This window comes from Halichoerus grypus, chromosome 1 (genome assembly GCF_964656455.1).
Source record: "Halichoerus grypus chromosome 1, mHalGry1.hap1.1, whole genome shotgun sequence".
In the NCBI taxonomy this organism is placed as follows: Eukaryota; Metazoa; Chordata; class Mammalia; order Carnivora; family Phocidae; genus Halichoerus; species Halichoerus grypus.
The window spans coordinates 268,562-282,650 of NC_135712.1; the positions used below are offsets into that span (position 1 = coordinate 268,562).

At 43.1% G+C, this 14,089-nt stretch overlaps 1 protein-coding gene across 5 annotated transcripts in view; it reads right to left on the reverse strand.

Moving 5' to 3' along the window:
• The window catches only part of DIP2A (disco interacting protein 2 homolog A), a 107,117-nt gene that overhangs the window by 50,097 nt on the left and 42,931 nt on the right, over positions 1 to 14,089 (reverse strand). For all 5 annotated transcript variants that reach the window (XR_013447331.1, XM_078070403.1, XM_078071389.1 and 2 more), the window contains 3 exons: positions 9,330 to 9,449; positions 7,671 to 7,868; positions 376 to 467 (listed from right to left, as the gene is read on the reverse strand). Coding sequence is in view for 4 of the 5 variants with exons in the window: in XM_078070403.1 (XP_077926529.1) it covers positions 376 to 467; positions 7,671 to 7,868; positions 9,330 to 9,449 (410 nt within the window). In the remaining variant the exon portion in view is untranslated. The remainder of the gene's footprint in view (positions 1 to 375; positions 468 to 7,670; positions 7,869 to 9,329; positions 9,450 to 14,089) is intronic.

Consider the following 14,089-nt stretch of genomic DNA (forward strand, 5'->3'; position numbering starts at 1 on the left):
TAAGAGGGGGCTGCCTGGCCACGTGGACAAGAGGAAGAGATGAATTTCCAAGTAGGGTCAACGTTTTCTCATAAAACTTAAGCTTTGGGGATCCAATTTTTATTAATATTAATATTTTTACTAAAATCAATAGGTATGAAGTCAAAGAGGAAAGATGTTGAAGAGTCAGTGGATGAGCAATGAAGAATGAAAAGAACCATGATCTTACGTACATCATCATAAACTTTGTCCATATTTAATATTTTTCTTTGCTGACTTTAAACCCCTTGTATTAATGCTATAAGTCTAACCAACTGATGGAATACTGATTTCAATGAGACATATTTTTAGAGTTTGCTTTTGCTCACTCCAATAAGTTATATTCTAGTTACTTACTCTGTCTCCAGGTTTAAGTAGTGGTTCATTCTTACTAGTCAGTTTATTAAGTAGAGTATAAGCTAGTTTTAAACTCCGACTCCAAAGTTTGCCTAAAATAAAATAAAAATACTAAGCAATGTAAAATTTAAGAAACTGATAAATAACATTTTGATGTAGCAATCACAATATCCCATAATGTACCATCACTCTACTATTGGAAATTCAGGTAGTTTCCAACTGATAACTATTTTGCACAATGCTGTAATGAACATCATAGTTTTCTCTTAAAAATAACTTATGGATTTATTTTTCTTAATACAAAAATAGAACAGGAATTTATTATAGAAAATTTAGAACATAGAGAAGCTAACAGAAAAAAGTCAGCATTCTTTCGGTTATGTATGTACACACACACAACACACACAGACACAAAAGCATATATACATGTACATGCAATTTTCAAGAAATTGGATCATACTTCACTCTGCTTTGTTCAGTCAACATTGCATTTCGGATGCATTTTCATGTCATTAAATATCTCTCAACCTCATCCCTTATTATGATTATGAGTGGCATAGAATTCATTTAACCTCTATAATTCATGAGGTGGGTCCTATCTCCATCTCCAGTTTTCACACAAGAGGAGACCGTCCAGGAGACGTCAGTCCCTCCAGGAGACGTCAGTCCCTCCAGGACCCAGCCCTCAGGCCCAGCAGGTTCTGCCGGGCACACGCCCCTCCAGCACGCAGGCTCACGTACAGAGCACAGCCGTGAACGCTCAACAAAGGAGAGCATCACTTGGAAGATGGACGATGAAACAAAGGGAAGGGAAGGAAGTCTAAAGGCCTCTGGGAGGTAGACCGAGGAGGGGCAACAATGGGGTAGGACGACAGAAAAACCCAAGTCCATCCCCAACACCTGAAGCAGCCTCAACACCCACCCTACGTAGTACCAAAGAAGCAACACAAGAGTCATGATTCAGTCCCTTTCAAATTCCTGGGGAATGACCACGTGCAATTTGAGCAGCCATGCCCCCCGAGTAGTGCTCAGATTTCATCATAAATAAAACTAAACATGGGTGCAACATTATGAAACAAGTGAACTGTGGGACCTGAGAAATCAGTGAGAAAAAAAAATATTCAACTCAAAACACTATTGCCTTTGTCTATATACAAAGGTCAATTCAAGATGTTGATAACTGTAATAATCCAGATTTTCAATCTGAATCCAGCTATATATAAAAAGAATAATGTATCATGACAAAGTCAGTTTATCTCAAGAATGCAAAAAGTTTTGGGGCACCTGGGTGGCTCATAGGTTGAGCGTCCGACTCTTGGTTTGGGCTCAGGTCATGATCTTGGGGGGGTGAGACTGAGCCCCACCTAGGGCTCCGCGCTCAGTGGGGAGTCTGCTTGAAGACTCTCCGTCTCTGCCTCTGCCCCTTGCCCCACTCTCACGCACTCACTCTCTCTCAAATAAATAAATCAATCTTAAAAAAGTGCAAAAAGTTTTAACAGAAAATCAACATAATTTGTCACATTAACAAAAGTGAAAAAAGGTAAAACAATTGAACAATCATCCAGGATTTTAAATGATTTAAATTCAGAATAAAAGGAAATTTCCTTAAAGTTGATAAAGCCCATCTTTAAAAGTCCTACAGGAAATATCAGAATTAATGGTCAGATATTGAAAGCTTTCCCTGGGGAAGCAGAAACAAGCCAAGGACATCTGCCTTTTTATTGAAAGTCTTAGCTGACGCAGTAAGGGGGAGGGGTGGAGAGAGAAGGCCAACAGTTGGAAACAAAACTGTCATTATTTGCAGATGATGTGACTGGTACATTATGAATCTCTTGACGTCCTCCACGGATGTCAGGATTTACTACAGAGCCACAGTAATTCAGGAAGTTGGTACTGGCATAAGGGGAGTATATTCACTCAATGGGACAAAACAAAGAACCGCAACAGCCCCACCATGTGTGGACAATTCCATCTATGACACAGGTGGCCTGGAGAAGGGTGGTGGCCCTGTGGGAACGAGAATGGGACAGAGGGCTATCAGTCCTGAAAAACGGACCCTGGGACCCATCCCCACGCTGTACACAAGACTCATTCCCAGCGGATTTGGTACATCTAAATGTGAATGGCAAAACAGCAGAGCTATTGCAAGACAAGAGAATAACTTTATGACCTTGGCTTAGGTAGAGTCCTTAAGGAGAACTCCGGAAACATTCACCATGAACATAAAAGAAGGTGAGGTTGGGCGGAGCTTCTGCTCACTAAGGTGCTGGTCAGCAGTGGATGGGGAAGGCTCACAGTGGGGGACACTTGCAGCACAGGTCACTGACAAGGACTGGTATCCAGAAGACACCAAAAATTCCCACAAATAACCCTACATAAAAAATGTGCAAAAGATTCAATAGTACTTAACAAAAGAGAAAACCCAAATGATTAAAAAAAAAAATAGGAAAAGATGTCAATCTACTTTGTGATCAGGAAAATGCAAATTAACACCAAAATGAAATACTACTACCATATTCTCACCAGATTAGCCCCAGGAAGCCTGACGATGGGGAACAGATGGGACTGACACACTGATCAGTTAAGTGTAAACTGGGAACATTTGGCATTATCTGATAAATGTGAAGATATGCATAATCCCAGACCCAACACTTCCACTCAGGAGTACAGCCCCTAAAAAATGCATGCTTATGTACCAGGTGGCACACCCCAGAACGTTCTTAGCAGCATTGTTTGTGAGAGCCAAAACTGGGTATCAACATTATAGCCAATATGTAAATTCTGATCTATTCATTCTTAGACAGAAATGAATAAGCTACAACTATACACAGTAATATGAATCATAAAAGCATAATGGTAAAAGACTCTGCTTCCAAACAGGAGACAGTACTGGTGGCAGACCAGGGCTCCCACCTAAAACAATTTTATCCAACAACTGGATAAAATGCAGAAATCATCTAGCAAAGACAACTAGAGGAGTTAAGGCTCGAGAGGGAAAACCCTTGGGAAGGCGAGCTGACCGTGCACAGCTGGGGGTTATGCGGGCCCTGGCACCCACGGGAGACAGAGTATGTCATGGATTCATGCCCCTGGAGCACTGCCACTGAGGCACGAAGGTAACAGCAGAGCTTCTGGCAGAGGCTGGGAGCCACGACAGCACAGCCAGCCCCCCCCCCCAGGAAATCCACGGAGTCCTGGGCTGTGAGCAGCAGGGGCTGAGAACCCATGTGGAAAACCTCGGAGAAGCAAAGTGGAGTCCTTACGTCGCACATGAGACAAAAGCCATGGCTGGGGAACCCTGGAGGAGAAGCACAGACAGGCGCTCAGGGGGGGCTGAGCCAGCCCCAACTGCACGGCAGAGACCAGCCACCATGCTACCTGCCATGTGGAGTGAAGGAGGGACATCTCTCATGGAGGGGACATCATCTGGAACCTCCATAATTTTTTACACACAATGTCCAACATTTAATCAAAAAGGTACCAGGCATCCCAAAGATAAATTCCCCAAACTAAAACCAAGAGAAAGTACAGACAACAGCAACAGGCCCAGAGGTGACCTGACCTGGAGCTGGCTGACAGAAACTTTCCATCGTGGTAAGGGATGTATGGATTCTGGGAAATAAAGGGAAGGATGAAGACAATGCATGGAATGATAAAGAATTTTCCTAGAAAATTAGAATAGGAATTAGAATACAGAAGTGAAAATTCTAAACTAAAAAGACAATATCAAAATTAAGAACTCATCAGGAATTTCATAATAGAATAAAAATTTCACAGAAGACAGGATTAGAGAATTTGAATAAAGGAAAATTTAAAAATCTCCAAACTGAACTACAGACGACCCTCGAATAACACAGGTCCACTTAGTGGATTTTTTTTGATAAATACTATAAATGTATTTTCTCTTCCTTAAGATTTTCTTAATAACATTTTCTTTTCTCTACCTTACTTTATTGTATGAATACAATATATAATAAAAACAACATATAAAATAAGTGTTATCAACTGTTTATGTTATCAGTAAGCCTTCTGGTCAACAGCAGACTAGTAGTAGTTAAGTTATGGGGGTAGTCAAAACTTATACTTGGGTTTTCAACTGTGCAGGGGTCAGCACCCCTAACCCCTGTATTGTTCAAGGGTCAACCAAATACATAGAAAAGAAAACAAAATAGAAAAAAGAACATTAAAGCTATATGGGATTCAAAAAAGGTATAAGTGTAATCAAAGTCCCAGAAGGATGAGAGAGAGAGAGACCTCAATTCAACAGGTGGGGGCTGTGAGCAGACCACACTCCTCACAGCGGGCAGTGAGCGCCTTTCTGAGGAATTACAGATTGAGCTCTCATGAATACAGATGCAAAGATCCTAAACAACATATTAGCTAAATCAAATTCAGACATTTGTTAAAAAGATTATCATGGCGAAGTGGGATTTATTCTAGGAATGCCAAGGCTGCTTAACATTTGAAAATTAATCAATGTAATTCATCAAATTAAGTGGGGAAGAGAGAGAAAGATACGATCATCTTGACAGAGCAGAAAAAGTGTTTTATAAAATTCAATGCCATCCATGATTAGAAAAAAAAAAAAAACTTCTGGTAAACTAGGAATAGAAGGGAACTTCCATAATCTGACAGAGAATTTCTACCACAAAATAGCAATCATACTTCATGACCCAAAGCTTTCCACCGGAGATGGAGAAGGAAGCAAGCATATGCCCACTACCCAACATTGTACTGGGGTTCTAGCTCTTCAGTGAGGCAAGAAAAAAATAAAAGGCACAAGTATTGGGAAAGCCAAAATAACACTGTCTTTGTTCATAGATGACATGACTTTGAACATAGGATATCCAAAAGATATATGGACAAACTACTAATTAACAAACAGAAAAAGAATTAGTAAGTTAATTTAATGAGATTATTGGATACAAAATCACCATTTAGGGGTACCTGGGAGGCTCAGTCGGTAAAGCGTCTGCCTTCAGCTCAGGTCATGATCCCAGGGTTCTGGGTTCAAGCCCCACATCGGGCTCCCTACTCAGCAGGGAGTCTGCTTCTCCCTCTGCCTGCCCCTCCCCCTGCTTGTGCTCTCTCTCTCTCTCTTTCAAATAAATAAAATCTTTTTTAAAAAAAAAATCACCATTTAGGGCGCCTGGGTGGCTCAGTTGGTTAAGCGACTGCCTTCGGCTCAGGTCATGATCCTGGAGTCCCGGGATCGAGTCCCACATCGGACTCCCTGCTCAGCGGGGAGTCTGCTTCTCCCTCTGACCCTCCCCCTTCTCATGCTCTCTCTCTCTCTATCTCATTCTCTCTCTCAAATAAATAAATAAAATCTTAAAAAAAAAAAAAATTTAAAAAAATTAAAATCACCATTTAAAAAATCAATTGCACTTCTATATACAAGCAACAAATGAGCAGAAAAAAGTTTTTAATCATTCCATTTCAATAGGAATAAATCTAATGAAAGATGCTCAAGAGTTCTGTACTCAAAAGTATAAAACATTAATGAGAGAAATTAAAGGGGGCCTTGAAGTAAGGGGAAAATATTCCACAGTCCTGAATCGGAAGATTCCGTAACTGTAATGGTATCAATTCTCTTCACATTTAACTACAGAATCAATGCAGTGCCAATCAATATCCCAGCAGGAATCTTTCTGGAAATTAACAAATTGATTCAAAAGATGGCTTAGAAATGCAAAGAGCCAAGAATAGTCAAGAAAACCGTAAGGAACAATCACAGAGCTGAAGGGCATCTATACCAGACACTAGGGCTCATAAAGCTGTAGGCGTTCAGGGAGCACGGACAGACAGAAGAGCATGACAGACAGACAGAAGAGCATGAGCGCAGCCGCAGACCCACACATGTCTTTTCACCTGATATGCCTGGGGGAAGGATTCCTTTTCAGTAGATGGTACTAGGTCGATTAGACATTCACTAGGAAAGAAAATGATTCCAATGTCACACCATACAAACTAAACTGAAGATGAATCATGACACCTAAATATGAAGAGTAAAGCAAGTTTTTAGAAGAAAAAGTAGGAGAATAGCTTTGTGACCTTAGGTTTGGCAAACAGGACAAAAAGCCGCTAAAATAAAGGGAAAAAAATAGATAAATGAGACTAATTAGATTAAGACTTCTTATTTATCTAAAGCCGCAAAGTGTTAAAAGACAGTCCAGAGAGTGGAAGAAGACTTTTGCAAAACAAATCTGACAAAAGACATGTATCTAAAACATACAAAGAAGAAAACATTAGCAACCAAATGGAAAAATGAGCCAAAGATCTGGATAGTACATAAAAGAGGATATTCAAACAGCCAATAAACATACAAAAGTATTATTAGGCATCAGAGAAACGCAAATAAATTACCACCATAAATGACACCATAAAACACCTACAGGAAAGGCTAAAATGAAATAAACAGACAAGATCAAGTGTTGACAAGGGTGTGGAACAACGATAAGTCTGCACACAGTCTGGACACGGTGGAACAGTGTGTCCTAAAGCTGAACACGGCTGCTTGTACATGCACATTTATGCCCAGCACAGACAGACCCACCTAAGAATGTTCATAACAGCACCATACACAATAGCCCCAGGGGAAAGGTCCATTACTGTAGAGCACGCAAGTAATTTTTGGCATACTCATACAATAAACACATCCATCAATGAGCTTCACACAACATCATGGCTGAGTCTCCTAAACAATGCTGCACAAAAGAATGCGCACACAACACCTTTCACTTAATTCCATTTACGTAAAACTTGGACAGGGACAGCCAGAAGTGTTCACAAGCATCAGGACAGTTCAACCATCATTGTGAGGATGTACGTGCTGGAAGGGACACAAGGGGCCTAGGGAGCTGAGTGCTAGTTAGAGGAGTACATTCACTCCGTGAAAATGCATCGAGCCAGACGCTTATGATTTGTGTTACATAAAAATATAATACGGAACCAAGAGATGCCAAACACAAAAAATACATACTGTATGATTTCATTTATACAAAGTTCAAAATGAGACGAAACCAAATTCCATTGTTCAGAGGTGCGTATTTGGATGGGAACCTCAACACCAGAGCAGTGGCTGGTCGCCATCAGTCAGTGAGGAGTCCCCTCTGCTGGGAGGAAGGGGCAGTGGTCCAGGAGGGGCACCTGGAGTGAGGCAATGTTCTGTTGTTCTGACAGTTGTGTTGGTTTCTTGGGAATTGTTCTAGCATGTTCGTGAAGCTGTATGTCTGTGCTGTATGACATGTAACATTTTACAGCTAAACCAGAGCCCAGCTGCGTTCAACACTTGCCATAGGTGAGGGTGTAGACGGCCTTCCCAGCCGTGTCCAAGGCGGTCAGACAGGGGGCTTTGGGCTGCGTCGTACCCCACCGCTGCAGGGCGGCCAGCAGGGACGGGGGCCAGGGGACCCCCACAGCCAGAGGTTCCCCTCTCAGCACCACCATCTGGCTTCCCTCAGGCTTTGGCTGATTTGGATCTGGTTGCTGCACTGTAAGCAAAATTGAAATTTAAAAATCAGCATTTCATAGGACCATGCAAACATTCTGTTTTTAAGCTTTCTCTTAAAAAATACCAACTATAAGAGGGGCACCTGGGTGGCTCAGTTGGTTAAGCGTCTGCCTTCGGCTCAGGTCATGATCCCAGGGTCCTGGGATTGAGCCCCGAGTCGGGCTCTCTGCTCTGCGGGAAGCCTGCTTCTCCCTCTGCCCCTCCCCCTGCTCCTGATCTCCCTCTCTCACAGCTCTCGCTCTCTCTCAAATAAATTCTTAAAAAAAAAAAAAAAAAAAACCAACTGTAAGAAGGTTACAATAACTTGTTTAGATTTCCTTATCATTATAATAGTCCCAGACCAACGGACCAAAGGACAGATGGAGACTCGTCATGGAAACTGCGGGACACTGTACTGGACCCCATGGGCCAATCCCCAGAACGGCGGCAGTGCGTGGGGTGACAGCCGATGATGACACCTGAGGGAAAGGCACTAGTCCCACTTATCAAGGATGAAAGTGAGCAGAATCACCATCTCAGTTTGGGCACTCAAAACAACCATCACCATGTTGAAAGAAAAAGATAAAGTAAAATCGATTACATTTCCAATGGCTGTGTAACTGGCATTGGCCCAAGTGTAAGAAAGACTGCCCGGAGACCATTTCTACCACTGAACTCTGACTTTGAAAGGCGTCACCTGATTATAAAGGGGAAACAATGACCTAAGGGTTGTGTTAGCCCTCAGTGGGGAGGAGATGCCTGGCAGCGGTCAGCAGGGCAGCAACACGACGCAGGAGAGGCACGAGGGGCAGGGGGGTGAGCCGGCCATGCGCCCCTGCGGCTCGAACACAATTACACGCTCATACCTTGTACTAGACTTTATTTCTTTCCTACAGATTTATACTTCTTTCTACTTCTTGGTAATTTTCTTTTAAAAATAGATCTATATTCTTTTTTCCTAAGTGTATATCTCACTCATAAATGAGAGACTAAATTTCTGAAAAAGGGCCAAAACCATGCTAAAAATATACTTTAAAACCATGGGAAGACAAGTATTTCAGATTTAAAGTTTAAATAAAAATTCAAATAAGGGGGGTGCCTGGCTGGCTCAGTTGGTGGAGCGTGCGACTTAATCTCAGGGTCAGGAGTTCAAGCCCCACGTTGGGCATGGAGCCTACTTTAAAAAAAATTAAAATAATGTAAATAAAATGAAACCTTAGGAGTATTCTTATCAAGTACTAAGCACTGGATTAGAGGCACAGAGAAATGTTAAGTCCCTTAACCAGGAGCGACGCGTTTTCTCCCTGTTCACGTGACGTGACACACGGTGACCCCAGGGCTGGAAACAGACGGGGGGTCACTTGGTTGTGTTGTAACGTCACAGAGTGACCACACATAACACACATTAACAGGACAGCCACACTGTTCACACTGACACGGGAGCCCGCCCGAGGTCTCTCACCTTCCAACAGCTCCTCAAAATCATCCACAAAGAACTCCTTCAACGGAGGGCGCTTTGGCCTCTTCAGGGTGTTGAGAAGTTGCTGGATTTTGGAGGACACTCTGCTGTGCACAGGGACACCTGCCACGGAAAGAGGAGCGCTGAGGCCAGAGCTTGCCAGCCCTCTGGAGACAGGACGTGGGGACAGGGTTCAGTGACCAACAACGCACACACGTTGGAACTCATAAATCCAACCAAGCACTGGCCCCGCCGTGCAGCCATTTTGGAAGTCATTAACTCATTCAACAAATATTCACTGAAGGCCTTCCGGGAACTAGAACTTTTTTTAAGCTCGTGATCTTCCAAGCGGTCCAGAGACCCTTTCAGGGGGCTCGTGGGGCCACATGGCGGTGTCACTGCCCCTCCCTCCCTCCTCACAGGGCACGGCGAGTCTTCCAGAGGCCCCACGATGCGTGAGCCACAACAGACTGAACGGGGACGAGGCACGGGGGCCAGGTGCCTCCACCATGCCGGCGGCGAGGGAGACAGGCCGTGTGGAAACCAAGCCCATTCTTCCGGCCAAATCTTTGTTTTAGAAATTCTGTCATAAATATGTGCTACTTACGTGAAGATGTGATGAGTTTCTTATTGCTATTTTTAAATGGATTAATAAATATTTTTTAAATCTTTAGTTTTAACTTCTCACATAGTAAGTATCAAGAGATTTCAGCCACATACACTAAAAGCTCTTCGGTGTCCGCAGTAATTACCCAGAAACAATGTTTTGGGAGATGCAGAGTCAGCAGAAAGGCAGCTCCCCATCTGCTGGGTGAAAACAAGCAGGCACACGCGCACACGCCCAGAAGCCACAGCGGCCGACAGGGTGAGGCTGCTCTAAAGTGAGCGCAGTGGGAAGAAAGCCACAGGCTCCGCGGGCAGCACTGCCGTGGAGGACAGCGGAGCAGGGCCCCGAGCCTCAGACACAGCCCGCCGTCCAAGCGCAGTGGGCAGCCGGCGCCGATGTCCTCCCGCAGCAGCCCCGTCCTCCAATTTGGAGCCAGTCACGTTCCCGAACCAAGCACCGTACTGGGTCATCACCTGTCTAGTCTCCTTTGATCTGAAACATTTCTTTGTCCTTTATGACGATGACTTTTGAAAGAATACAGTTCTTTTTTTTTATGAAGTAGAACATACCTCATTTTGAGTTTGCTTGAGGTTTTCTCATGATTCAATTCATGCTGCGCTCCAGGTTGAAATACTACCCGAATATCATGTCCAGATATATGGGACGGCCACCTACCCTCACGGAGACAGATCTTCCTCACCCAAAATGCTGCCCAGCTTCTACACTACATTGTCACTATGTTTTCTTCTGCACCTAATATGCAATGTGTGAGGAGGCACTTCAAGACCACACAAATATCCCAATCCTCATAGAACCTTCTTCCTGCTTTTCACAGCCATTGGATCATTCTTGTCAGAAGCAGTTTTTACTGCAATGGTTGCAAAATTATTCTCCAACATTAGCACCCCATTTAAATTTACCTGTTGACACTCAGCATTCTGTTATCTATGTGTCTGTCTGTCTATCATTCATCAGGAATGACTCAGTGACTGCTCAATTGTTATAAAGCATTATGAATCTGGGGCACCTGGGCGGTGCAGTTGGTTAAGCGTTTGACTTGATTTCTGCTCAGGTTGTGATCTCAGGGTCGTGAGATCAAGCCCCAGGTTGGGGCCCATGCTCAGCGGGGAGTCTGCTTGGGATTCTCTCCCTCTGCCCCTCCCCCCACTATCCGTCACTGTCACTCCCTCTCTCCCAAATAAATAAATAAATCTTTTTAAAAAAGGCATTATGGTTCTTAACTATTTTGATGCACAAATTATCCCACATTTAGCAAGTGGGATCCTGGGCAAATTGATTGGTGACCTGCCCCCATCATTTTTTCTAAGCACTGCTGCTGTACATTGTCACGTTTCAGAGTCGTTTTATGCTAACCCTGCCCCAGCCCTGGAATTAGCATTTCTCTAAGGAGCCCCGGTCCTTCTGAGTGGGAAAGATGTTCAAGACTGAGATCTGGCCACTGAGTGCGCAGTGTCTTTGCTACTTGTGGAATACAGAGCTAGAGAAGTGTACTGTGGATGTACACATGCGCGTAGTCATGGATGCGCACACACACACACCTGGACGTCACGTACAGGTGCACAGACGGCACAAACAGATCCATATTCAGATCTTAGGAACCATGAGTACACACCAATACTTCCAATCCCAATCTTCCCCACGGGGTTCCTCTTACCTTTCCCATGCATATTTGGACATCCTTTCTTCCGCAGTGAGAACCCTGGCTCCCAACAACACTAATACCTTTGCTCCACACCATCATGTACATAAAATAAGCTCCAAGTTGCTCTTCCCACACAAACCTACAAGCAAGGCTTCAATATTTCTTTGCTGTTCACACCCACCCTCGTCCAAGACTGCAGGTATGAGTCCAACACCGTGTTCAGAACTTGGCTCCCTCTCTTCCCATTACCCCCTTAGATGTGGCTATGGAACTTCACGGGAATAGGACTGGGTTGATTTCCACTTGCTTTCAGTTTTAGGGGTTTTCCCCCTCTTCCCATCCTTCAAGTTTATGCTTTGAATTTTGTATTACATTAGCAAACTTCTAAAAGTCAAAACTATATTAAGACAAACTCAAACAAATGTCACTCCCTCCTGAACTCCTTCTACCCACCCACCCGCCCACCTCTGGGGGCGACCAACTTCACTGTTTTCTGGTTTGTCCTTCCAGTGCTCCTTCTATACAGATATGTGCTTTGTTATGTTCCCTTGTTTCTCACACAAAAGGCGGCATATTATAACTGCTCTCTTACTTTTTGCCCTTCTACTTACCAACATCTCCTGGAAAAACACCTCATCCCAAGCATAAAGAGCTTTCTCATTATTTTTGATAGCTGCACTGTACTCCACAATGAGAATGTACTAGGTTTATTCAACCAATTTGTGAGGTTTGGAAAGGTAGGGAGTTTCCGATATTTTGCAATTATAAGTAGTGCTGCCAAGAACTACCTTGCACACAATGTATTTCCTTACTTTTGGAAATGTGTGTTCAGAGTAAATTCCTCCATTGGCACTGCTGGGTCCAAATATAAGTACCTATGTATATTTTACCAATTTCTCTTCCAAAGAGGTTTAACTCTTTTGCATTCCCGCCAACGGTGTGTTTCTGTAGTTACGAAAAAGGCTGAACATGATGTTCAAGAGCTATTTTTATATCTTCTTATGAACTGGCTGTTCATATTTTTTTGCCCATTTTCCTATACTAGGAGTTGGCAAACTTTTCTTAAAGGGCTGGATAGGAAACATTCTGGGCAGTGAGCACCGTCTTGGTTGCAACTACCCTACTCTGCAATTCTGGGGCGAAAGCAGCAAAGACGACATTGGAAGGATGGGCATGGCCATGTCCCAGTAAAACGTTATTTACAAAAGCAGGATGCCAGCCCATACACTATAATGGGCTGACCAGCAATCCATATGATTTTGGGTCTTTTCCTATTTTTAAAAGTCTGTTTGAGGCACCTGTGGGGCTCAGTCAGTTAAGCATCTGCCTTCGGCTCAGGTCATGATCCCAGGGTCCTGGGATGGAGCCCCACATCAGGTTCCCTGCTCAGCAGGGAGTTTGCTTCTCCCTCGGCCTCTCCCCTCCCCCACTCATGCTCTGTCTCTCTCTCTCTCAAATAAATGGATAAAATCTTTTTTTAAAAGCTTTTTATTTTAGAAACATCAGAGCTTTAACTATCACACATGCTGTGAATAGTTTCTCCTAATTTGTCAATTCTCATGACTCTCTTTATGGGGTATTTTGCCATGTAAAGAATTTTTTTAGTTTCATGTAGTCAAATTCATGTATCTTTACTTTTATTGCATGTAGATTTTTAGTTAAATTCAGAAAGGCTTTACTTATAATCAGGTTAAAGAGAATTCACCAATTTTTTTCATTTTATTCTTCGTTTCTTATATTTAGAACGTCTGATTCTTTTGGAGTTTTGCCTTTTCAGTGGTATGGGAGAAGGATCTGAGTTTGACATTTCCCAACAAGCTTTCCAATGGTCCCAATAACATTTATTTAAAAAAACCATCTTTGCCACATTGAGGTAATATATATAATATCATGTGGAGGCATACTGTGATGAATATTGTAAATTCTACAGTAACCACTAAAAAAAAAAGTAGATATAGAATAGAATATAAACCAAAAGAAAGCAGGAAAAGGAGTAAAATTAACAGATGAGTCAAACAGAGAAAAGAGAGCAGGATCCTAGATTTAAACCCAACCAAATCACTAATTGGAATGGACTATAGGGGGAGTGCCCGGGTGGCTCAGTTGAGCATCCAAGTCTTGGTTTCAGCTCGGGTCATGATCTCGGGGTTCTGGGATTGACCCCCACCATCTGGTTGGATGCTCAGAATGGAGTCTGCTTGAGATTCTCTTTCTACCTCTGCCCCTCTGCCCACCCCACCCCTGCTCTCTCTCTCTCAAATAACTAACTAACTAACTAACTAACTAAATAAATAAATAAATAAAAATAAAATCTTTAAAATGGGCTATAGGGGCACCTGGGTGGTTCCGTCGGTTAAGCGTCCGACTCTTGATCTCACCTCAGGTCTTGATCTCAGGGTCATGAATTCAGGCCCACAATGGGCTCCATATTGGGCGTGAAGCATACTTAAAAACCAAACAAACAAACAAACAAAACTGACTATAAGTGATCCA